We start from the raw sequence: 11,240 nt of genomic DNA, 5'->3' as shown, positions 1-11,240 counted from the left end.
GATTTGACATCTAGCTGGTTTTGAAAATTTAATTTTTTGATAAATCTTAATCAGGGGTTTAATCGGACTATTATTATTGAAAGGAAAGTAAAAGATAGGTTAGAGGAAGGAGTTGTAAATAGTTGTTAGCTAACTATTCCCTGTTATACTTTAAGAAATAAAATTGTTAATTTTTACTTTAAATAGTCCTTGGCCTCTCGAATTTTCAGATTAATGCGTGGGAATAAATCTTTTCTATGCTGCTGGTTTAAATTAAGCAGGAGAGTTTACCCCATGACATAAAAATACTCAAGAACCCATCTATCTCAGTCTTAAATATACTCAACGACCTGACATCCACAGCCTTCTGTGGCAATGAATTCCATAGATTCCATAGATTCTCTGGCTGAAGATATTTCTCCTTATCTCTGTTCTGAAAGTCTTCCTTTTCTCTAAGGCTATTCCCTCAGGTTCTAGTCTCTCCTACCAGTGGAAATCTCTTCCCAGCATCTACTCTGTCCAGGCAATTCAGTATTCTGTATGTTTCAATTAGATCCCCCCTCTAAACACCATTGAGTGTAAATCCAGAGTCCTCAAACATTCCCCATATGTTAAGCTTTTCATTTCTGGGACCATTCTCGTGAACTTCCTCTGAACATGCTCCAGGGCCAGTACATCCTTCCTGAGATACGGGGCCCAAAACCGCGCATGATACTCCAAATGTGGTGTTACCAGAGCCTTAATAGAGTCTCGGAAGTACATCCCTTCTTTTATATTCAACTTCTGTCAAAATAAATGCCAACATTACATTTGCCTTCCTCACTACTGACTCAACCTGCAAGTTTACATTGAGAGAATTCTGGACTAGAATTTCCAAGTCTTTTTGCATTTCAGACTTCTGAATTTTCTCCCCATATAGAAAATAGTCCATGCCTACCAAAGTGCGTGACCTTACACTTTCCCATATTGTACTCCATCCATTGTACTCCACTCTCGTAACCTGTCCAAATCCTTCAACAGTCTTCCTGCCTCTTCAATGCTACCTGTCCCTCTACATATCTTTGTTTCATCTGCAAACTTTGCCAGAGTACCCTCAGTTCCTTCATCCAGATCATTAATGAATAAAATAAAAAGTTGTGGTCCCAACATTGAGCCTTGTGGAGCACCACTTGGTCATCCTGAGAAAGACCTTTTTATCCCCATTCTCTGTTTTTTGCTAGACAGTCAAGCTTCTATCCATGCTAGCACCTTGCCTCTGACACCATGGACCCTCATCATACTCAGTAGCCTCCTGTGTGGCACCTTGTCAAAGGCGTTCTTGAAGTCCAAGAAGCTAACATCCATTGGCTGTCCTTTGTCTCACCTGCTCATTACTTCCTCAAAACATTATAGCAGATCTGTCAGGCATGACTTTCCCTTGATGAAACCATGCTGACTTTGCTCTATTTTACCATACACTTCCAAGTATCTCTGCCCTCATTACCCTTATTTAGGTTTAGCACAGTTTTTCTCTGCTTCAACTTTCTCACTTTCAACGTGAATGCTAAATTCTACAATGTATAGGTCATTATGAGCTTTCTCTTACTCAAAGTTCATTTATTGAACCACATTATACAATACCAGATCCAAAATCACCTGATCCCTGATTGGATACACAACATATTATTTCAGGAAACTATCCCAAATACATTCGATGAATTCTTCCTCATGAATACGTCTGCCAATTTGATTTTGCCAATCTGCATGAAGATTAAAATCACCCATAATTAATGTAGTGCATTATTACACGTTATCTCCTTAACCCCTGATACTGAACCAACTCATTGTATACTGTTCTTCTAAGTGGAGCTCCAGCACAAACAGTACATTAATTTCTAAGCAGTGTTGTGTGTTTTTTCACTTTTTCTTCCCAGAAAGAGTTCAAGAGACTCATAGTTCTGTGAGAAAGAAATTCTCATCTTTTTCTTAAGTGGGCACCTACATATATTGAAACGGTGACCTTAGTTCTAGATTCTCCCACATGAGAAAATCATCCTTTCCACATGTCCCCTGTCAAGAATCCTCAGGATTTTGCAAATTTCAATCAGATTATATGTTACCCATCTAAACTCCAGTGGATAGAAGCCTATCCTGCCTAATCTTTCCTCATTGGATAACCTAGGAGACAGTGAACTCTGCAGATGCTGGAGATCAGAGTTGAGAGTGTGTTGCTGGAAAAGCACAGCAGATCAGGCAGCATCCGAGGAGTCAGAGTTGAGAATGTGTTGCTGGAAAAGCACAGCACGTCAGGCAGCATCTGAGGATCAGAGTTGTAAGTGTGTTGCGGGAAAAGCACAGCAGGTCAGGCAGCATCCGAGGATCAGAGTTGAGAATATGTTGCTGGAAAAGCACAGCAGATCAGGCAGCATCCGAGGATCAGAATTGAAAGTGTGTTACTGGAAAAGTACAGCAGATCAGGCAGCATCTGAGGAGTCAGAGTTGAGAGTGTGTTGCTGGAAAAGTACAGCAGGTCAGGCAGCATCCGAGGAGTCAGAGTTGAGAATATGTTGCTGGAAAAGCACAGCAGGTCAGGCAGCATCTGAGGATCAGAGTTGAGAGTGTGTTGCTGGAAAAGAATGGAAACTCTCATTCCTGATGAAGGGGTCTGGCCCGAAACATTGATTTTCCAGCTCCTCAGAAGCTGCCTGACCTGCTGTGCTTTTCCAGCAACACATTCTTAACTCATGGGATAACCTGCCTATTCTAGCTATTAATTTTGTAACCCTTTTCTAAACTGCTTCCAATGTATTTACATCTTTCCATAAGTAAGGAAACCAACACTGTACCCAGTGCTCCAAATGTGGTCTGATCAATGCCCTGTTCAATTGAAGCATAACCTCCCTGCATTCTATTCAAATTTTCTTGCAATAAATTGGAACATTCTATTGGCTTTCCTATTACTTGTTCTACCCTGGATATGAGAGTTTTTGTGGCTCATGCATTAGGACACACCAATCCCTCTGCTTCATAGAGCTTTGCAGTCTCTCACCATTTAGGGAATATGCTTCATTCTTATTGTTCCTGACAAAATGGACAATTTAACATTTTCCCATAGTATAGTCCATTTACCTGATCTTTACCCCCTCATTTAACCCATCTATGTCCCTCCATAACACAAAAACAGAAATTGCTAGAGAAACTCAGCATTTCAGCAATGGAGTTTAATTTAGATAAATACAGACCTTGTGGAGTGCTGTCTAACAGAGAGACCTAAAGATACACGTATATTGTTCCTTGAAAGTGGCATCACAGATTAACAAGGTGGTAAAGAAGGCATTTGGCACGCTTGCCTTTATCAGTCAGAGAATTGAGTACAAGAGTTGGGATAATATGTTATAGCTGCATGAGATATTGATAAGGCCCCATGCATATAAGTCTGGTTGCCCTGCTATAGGAAGAATGTTATTAAACTGGTAAGGTGCAAAAAAGGTTTACAAGGACGGTTATTACACTGGAAGGTTTGAGTTAATATGTTATAGCTGCATGAGATATTGATAAGGCCCCATGCATATAAGTCTGGTTGCCCTGCTATAGGAAGAATGTTATTAAACTGGTAAGGTGCAAAAAAGGTTTACAAGGACGGTTATTACACTGGAAGGTTTGAGTTATGAGAAGAGGCTGAATAGGTTTTTTCGCTCGGAGTATAGGAGGCTGAGGGGTGATCTTATGGAGGTTTATAAAATTGAATGGGTATTAGATAAAGTATTAATGACCAGGCCAGACTCCCTCAAAATATTTCAAGAAATAGATCAGACCCTAACTTTGCTTGTTGTTTTAAGCAGGTGTATAGTGGATATTCAAGGAGAGATGCTGCTGGTCAAACAAACAAATCTAATCTAATCTAATCTAAAGTTCATCACGCTGATTTCTGACACTCCTTGCATTAAAGCAGACCTGCTTTAACCAATCCCTTTGTTTCATCACATGATAATGCATCCCGATAGATTCACTACATCCTGTCACTGCCCCACCTACAATTACCCCCCTCTCAGATGTGTAGCTCTAGTTTGCACCCCCCCCCCCGCCAAACTAGTTTAAACTCTACCGAACCACACAAGCAAATCTCCCATAGGAAGATTAAAGTCTCCCATGATTCCTGCTGTACCGTTATGAGAACCTCCATTATTGTTTCCTTAATATTCCATTGTGGTTACTGTTAGGGAGTCTGTATATCTTTTCCATGAGTGACTTTTTGTCTCTATTATTTCTCATCTCTACCCAGATGCTTTATTCCTTGGTTCCTGAACTTTAGTCATCCATTTTTATTGTGCTAATACCATCAATAATCTTAGCTTGCTGTGTTCCTAAATATCCCACACCTAACAATATTTAGGTCCCAATCTATCAATCTGTCATGCTGTAGTCATACTGGATGTAATTATTTGTATTTGCGCTGTCAGCTAATTTGTTTTATTCTGAATGCATTCAGAAACGTATCCTTTAATTTTGTCCTTCTATTGTTTTTGTAACCTCTAGCCTTATCCGATAATATGTACTTCTCTTTGATAAGTGCGCATGATTTCTAGCCAATCCTCCAGCTGCTCACCTCCTTGCCTACATCCCACCATTTCTTCTTGATGAAAACAGCAGATTTCTTCCAATCATTGCAAGGGAAAGTGTATGTCCCTTCTGCTCCTGCCTGATTTTAGCTGGGAGTCATAGAGCCATAGAGCTGTATAGCGTGGAAACAAACTCTTTGGTCAAACTCGTCCATGCCTACCATATATCCTAAGTAGATCTAGTTGAATTTGCCAGCATGTGGCCCATATCCCTCTAAATGTTATATGAATAGGAAGTTCCTCTGGCAGCCCATTCCATACTTGTACCATCCTCTGCATGAAAAAGTTGCCCCTTAGGTCCTCTTTAAATCTTTCCCCTCTCACCTTAAACAAGTTCCCTCTAGTTTTGGACTCCCCCAACCCATGGAAAAGGCCATGGCAATTCACGCTATCCATGCTCTTCGTGATTTTACAAACCACTGTAAGGTCACTCTTCAATCTCTGACACTCCAGGGAAAATAACCCCAGCCTATTCAGCCTCTCCCTATAGCTCAAACCCTCTAATCCTAACAACATCCTTGTAAATATTTTCCGAACCCTTTCAAGTTTCATAACATCCTTTTTATAGCAGAGAGACCAGAATTGAACACTGTATTTCAAAAGGGGCTGAACCAATGTCCTGTAAGGTTGCAACATGACCTCCCAACTTATATACTCAATGCACTGACCAATAAAGGCAAGCATACCAAATGCCTTCTTCGCTATCCTGTCTACCTGGGATTCCACTTTCAAGGCACTATGAACCTGCACTCCCAGGTCTGTTTGTTCAGCAATACTCCCCAGCATCTTTCCATTAAGTGTGTAAATCCTGCCCTGACTTGCCTTTCCAAACTGCAGCACCTCACATTTATCTAATTGGGATGTTACCCTTGCTTTATGTGCACATTCCATTGTGAAATCTCCCATTTTCATCTGTATATTCTCTTTTTGCAAGCATGCATTAGGCCTGCTGCATATCTGTGAGGAGTAAAACATACAAGTTAAAAATCATTCCTTCAATTCATTTGTAATCACAGATTCTGGCCTGCTGACATTGGGATTTCATGCATAGAACTTTACCTTTTTACAGTATAGAAGCTGACTTCAAATTAATGTTGTATTCAGTGAGTTTCTTAGATCAATAGCTCCCCCTGTAGAACCATAGATCAGGTATGGTTCTGATCATACATTATTTATAAATAACGTTTTGGCAAGAAGTGAGAAATTGGAAGGACTGAATTGGTTAATCATTGCTTTATTTTGTTGTTTTTCCTTTAAAGTTATTGATTGATAACTTACACTTAAATGGTGCAGCAGTGGAGACTGTTTTATTGTGTATATGTTGAGTTGCTTAGTTATTTTACATTTAATTGAATCAGTACTGTCTATACTTCACAATCTCTGATGTAAAATTAAATGGTTAAAAACTAATTGTTGTTGTTCCAGATTGGAGTTTGTGTCACTGAAAGATTGTGATGCATCTTACGTTTCCATAGAGCACTGAAAGCTATTATTTGTGCATCTATGAGAGTGAAAGGATTGGAAATTGGTCTAAGTGTGTCACTGGTATCATAACGCCCTTGAAGGGAGAAAGAAGAAGGCGGAGGGAGAAGGCTGGAAATATAAAGCTCTGCTCCTTGCTCTGTTGAATCCAGAAATCTCCTTCTGACAGACAGTACAATAGCAGCATTGCAGACATCGAGAAAGATCAGCGCTGTGGTTTCTTGCTTTTCATCCTTTTTAAAAGTGCTTTCTTCTTTGTCAAGTGAAACTCAACCCTCAGATTTATTGGAATGCCAATGAGCATACATAGTTGTATTTCTCATGGACTGCTGTGGAATCGCTGACCACCATGTTGGAAATGGTAAGTATTTAAACATAACAAGTATTTTGAAATCTCTGTCCTGCTGACAGCTGCCTCTTAACTTCCTCATTCGCTCATAGTCTCTCATACATTAGAGAGTATGATCGTGACAGTGGAGGGGACTGTCGTTTACTGTAAATAACAGCATTAGACAGTCTCTATCATCCACAGTGCAAGGCATTCAGATCAGATTTTGGATAAATGGTGGAAGATATTTTATGGATAAAACAGGCAACAATGCCACTGCTACGGATTTGATTAATGGCATTCTTCTCTGTGTTAATTCCCGATGTGAAATATGTTTTAACTGCACTGAGAATTCACCACCTACCCCCCCCCCCCCCCCCCAATCTAATAAGCTGTGTCTCTGCCAAGAAAAAGCTGCTGATGTAATGCATGCAGAGCCGAAGCATTGTATCAAGGACTGAGAGTCTTAATACACTCGTCCCCAGAGAGGAAGAAAGGAATACCACTGGATCAATGATTCCTCCTTCATTCATCCCTTGTTGACTGTAGTGAATGAAATGTCTCTGTATGTCTGTCATTGAGAATTCATCAAGACCATTGCTAGCGTCATACAGGAGTTAGGATAAACTGTATCGATCATTTCTTGGAAAGATTAAATTCTTTCAGATGCCTGGAAATGAGGGAGAGATGGTATAATCTGCTGTAAGATGTACGGTAAGGTTTGAACTATTAATCTTTTGAGACTGCAGACCTGATGTTAATAAAACAAAACTGAAAAATAAGCCAGTATATTTAAAAAGCCTTTTGATAATCATATTGTTTGTTGAATGAAATATTATTCTTGTTTTGTAGAGCTCCAATCTATTAAGTTTTATGATGAATGCTGTATTTGAAGTATTTTTACAATCTGTTTGTATGGTAGCTGCAATGGCTCATGTCTGCTGAATTACATCATATGTATACAGTTGGCAGCACAGTGTTAGTGCTCAAAGTCAGAGCTGCAGTAACAGATTCCTCACAAACCCAGCATGGAGATGAGCCATGTCTAGTTGATTTGAGCCAGCATGGGCTTGAGGGCTATCATGGTTTACTCAGGTATCCTCTGTGAGGGTTACTGGTCCTGAACACTATCCAGAGACTCATGAAAAGTGTGTAGGTGAGGGCTATATTTAGGCTGATCTGTGATGCAGTACACACTCGACAAGCCCGCTTCATCTCTAGGTTGATGTCTGAAGAATGGTCAATTGAGTGAGGTGTTGGCTCAAGGATAATTAATTTTTATGAAAACTGGCATTGTTTCATTTATGAATTTGATTGTAAATTCCAACGTTTAATGTGTTATTATTGTAGCCAACTGGTGGCAGAGTCAATGTTAATGGGCTGAATTATTTTGGCTCTGTCAGTTTTGTTGAGTTTCAAGGAGACTTTCGACAAGTCTCCCTTTCACCCCACCTTACCAAAGCCTTAACTCCCTATCCCACTGCTAAGTGCCCTCACGGCCGATTCTAGCCTCATTCTACACTCACAGTACCTAGATCAACCTGCCACTGTCACCGTAGCAGCAGTTGCACCAACCACAAAGTGCACTGCAGAAGTTCATCAACGCTCCTTAAACAGCACCTTTCAAACCCACCACTATTTCCATCTGGAACGACAAAGGCAGTAAATAGATGGGAACCATTCCTGCAAATTTCCCTCCAAGCCACTCACCCGACTTGGAAATATTTTATCATTTCTTCACTGTCGCTGGTTCAAAATCCTGGAACTCCCTCCATAATGGTATTGTGGTGTACTACAGAACATGGACTGCAGCAGTTCAAGAAGGCAGCTCACTACCACCTTCTCAATGGGCTACTAATGATAGACAATAAATGCTGGCCTAGCCAGTGAGACCCACATGTCATGATGAATTAAAAAAAAAGACAAACATAAAAAAAGCTATCCCTGGCAATGGTGCCTTCTTCTAAATAAAATTGTGCATCTTAACCAGAACTGTTAGTTCTGTACAGTTCCTGACATTCGTCCCAGATATGATAGAGAAAGGAAAGTTGGTACCTTGCTTTATGTCCTTTTCCACTAGGACATGCAAAAGAGGCCATGACACCAGACCTTGATCAATACAGTCTCAGCCAGCTGATGAATTGCAAATATTGGAAGAAAGTCAATGGCCATCTTCCCTCTGATACCTCACACTCACTCAGTCTCTGCTACTGTACCCACCTTCACCAAGACTCATACTCTATCCCTGTTGTCTGCAACATCTTCCCTCATTCATTCTCACCCACCACAACAACTTACAACCCCAACCCTGCATGCTGTCAGCACTGCCTACTCACTTACTTGGCATACCTTACCATCTGCACCAAACATAGCAGCTGAGCCAACAATTTTCATCTCTGTTAATAACTCCCTTTCTCACATTTCAGGAGTAAAGCAGCCCCCAATAAGGCAGATTGAGTCAAGCTAGGGCCACACAGCATTTGGCTCCTTATCCCTTATGAAGAGAGAATTCTGATTCTGACAGATCTGAGCAGCTGATTGACCATGTCCAAGCCAGGATTGATATCAGAGGCTGACTTCAATTTACTGTGCAGAGAGCCCTTGACCAGAGAGTGTCTCCTTTGGCATGATTGAGGACTGGCTTTGTGTCTGAAGGAAGACAATAGTGATGCTGTGAATCTGGTATCTGTGACAGAGGGCAAGGCAAGACAGGGATACTGTGAGAATCCAGGCAAGCTTAAAGAGAGTGAGAATTAAAATAGTGAGCAAAGTGCCCAAAGGTTTAACTTGGACCAGTCCATGAGCTAGATGCATGTCCCTGAGTGCAAAATGTCCTTGCTGCAGCATTATAATAACATTAAAGTACAAATGTGCCCTGCCAGTGGATCAGAGATGTGCCATGAGGGCTCTTAGACACTGGCGTATGTTAGATAACAATGTTTGTGAAGAGTAAAGGCTATTTTGGCAAGTTAGGCCATTTAGTTGGGGAGAAGTTTCATCTTTATAGAACAATACAGCACAGAACAGGCCCTTCGGCCCACGATGTTGTGCCGAACATTTGTCCTAGCTTAAGCACCCATCCATGTACCTATCCAATTGCCGCTTAAAGGTCACCAAAGATTCTGACTCTACCACTCCCACAGGCAGCGCAGTCCATGCCCCCGCCACTCTCTGGGTAAAGAACCCACCCCTGACATCTCCCCTATACCTTCCACCCTTCACCTTAAATTTATGTCCCCTTGTAACACTCTTGTACCCAGGGAAAACGTTTCTGACTGTCTACTCTATCTATTCCTCTGATCATCTTATACACCTCTATCAAGTCACCCCTCATCCTTCACTGTTCCAGTGAGAAAAGGCCTAGCACTCTCAACCTATCCTCGTACGACCTATTCTCCATTCCAGGCAACATCCTGGTAAATCTTCTCTGCACCCTCTCCAAAGCTTCCACATCTTTCCTGAAGTGAGGCGACCAGAACTGCACACAGTACTCCAAATGTGGCCTAACCAAAGTCCTGTACAGTTGCAACATCACTTCACGACTCTTGAATTCAATCCCTCTGCTAATGAACGCTAATACACCATAGGCCTTCTTACAAGCTCTATTCACCTGAATGGCAACTTTCAAAGACCTATGAACATAGACCCCAAGATTCCTCTGCTCCTCCACCACACTAAGAACCCTACCGTTAACCCTGTATTCCGCATTCTTATTTGTCTTTCCAAAATGGACAACCTCACACTTGGCAGGGTTGAACTCCATCTGCCTCCCTCGTCAACCAAGGTTCCCTCACACGACCATTTCTTTCCTGTCTGACCGGTACATACATATCTAATTAGCAACGTCACCCCCCCCCCCCCTCCTTTTTTACCACCCTCCCTAATCTTACTGAAACATCTGTAACCAGGAACCTCCAACAACCATTCCTGTCCCTCTTTTATCCACGTTTCCGTGATGGCCACAACATCGTAGTCCCAGGTACCTATCCACGCCTTAAGTTCACCGACCTTATTTCTGATACTCCTTGTGTTGAAGTATACGCACATGAACCCATCTCTGTGTCCGCAAGTATTCCCTGTCAGTGCTACCTTCTTCACAGCCTCCCCACATACTTGGACATCCTGACAAACAGCTAGCCTACTTGCTGGACTACAAGTCCAGATCCCATCCCCCTGCCAAATTAGTTTAAATCCCCCCGAAGATAGCTAGCAAACCTACCCCCCAGGATATTGGTGCCCTTCTGGTTCAGGTGCAACCCGTCCTGCTTGTACAGGTCCCATCTTCCCCAGAATGCAGTCCAATTGTCCAAATACCTGAAGCCCTCCCTCCTACACCATCCTTGCAGCCACGTGTTCAACTACACTCTCTCCCTATTCCTTGCATCACTGTCATGTGGAACCGGCAACAACCCAGAGATGACGACTCTGTCTGTCCTAGCTTTCAGCTTCCAGCCTAACTCCCTGAGCTCTTGAATGACCTCCCCACCTCTCTTCCTACCTATGTCGTTGGTGCAGGAAGTGGTGAGCATGTGAAACTGTCTGTCCCAGAATGTGTTTGAGGCCAAAATTAGCAGGTTTTGAGAAGTTTTTTAGCTCAGGTTGAGCTTCTGGATGTAGGACATCCAGGTCATCCTAGGACAAGCCAAACAGAGCCACACAAGAGAATTCCTGGAAGCATGGCATTCCAACTGGAACTGTAAACAACAAACACATTGACTTGGACCCCGTTTACCACCCCCTGAGAAAAAAACAGGAAATGACACTGTCAAAGGAAATAATGTCACCACAGGAAATGACATCACCAACCCAAGGAAACCCAAGAAAACCAAAACATATAAATAGAAAGCAGGAAA

General features: G+C 41.9%; 1 protein-coding gene across 3 annotated transcripts in view; it reads left to right on the top strand.

Annotated features, from left to right (window-relative positions):
• The first annotated feature begins 6,019 nt into the window (after nt 1-6,019).
• LOC122553146 (protein EFR3 homolog B-like) overlaps nt 6,020-11,240 on the top strand; it is a 211,183-nt gene continuing 205,962 nt past the window's right edge. The window contains exon 1 of one of the 3 annotated variants that reach the window (XM_087991014.1): nt 6,020-6,420. In XM_087991014.1, the coding sequence (XP_087847140.1) occupies nt 6,381-6,420 (40 nt within the window). In that variant the 5' untranslated portion in view covers nt 6,020-6,380. Of the gene's footprint in view, nt 6,421-6,848; nt 7,102-11,240 lie in introns of those variants that run through there. The other 2 variants (XM_087991015.1, XM_087991017.1) reach the window with 2 other exon arrangements.

Source organism: Chiloscyllium plagiosum, unplaced genomic scaffold (genome assembly GCF_037043375.1).
Source record: "Chiloscyllium plagiosum isolate Xiang-an unplaced genomic scaffold, Cpla_swu_hap1 HiC_scaffold_10, whole genome shotgun sequence".
NCBI classification, from domain to species: Eukaryota; Metazoa; Chordata; class Chondrichthyes; order Orectolobiformes; family Hemiscylliidae; genus Chiloscyllium; species Chiloscyllium plagiosum.
This window is presented reverse-complemented; position numbering and strand designations above follow the sequence as displayed.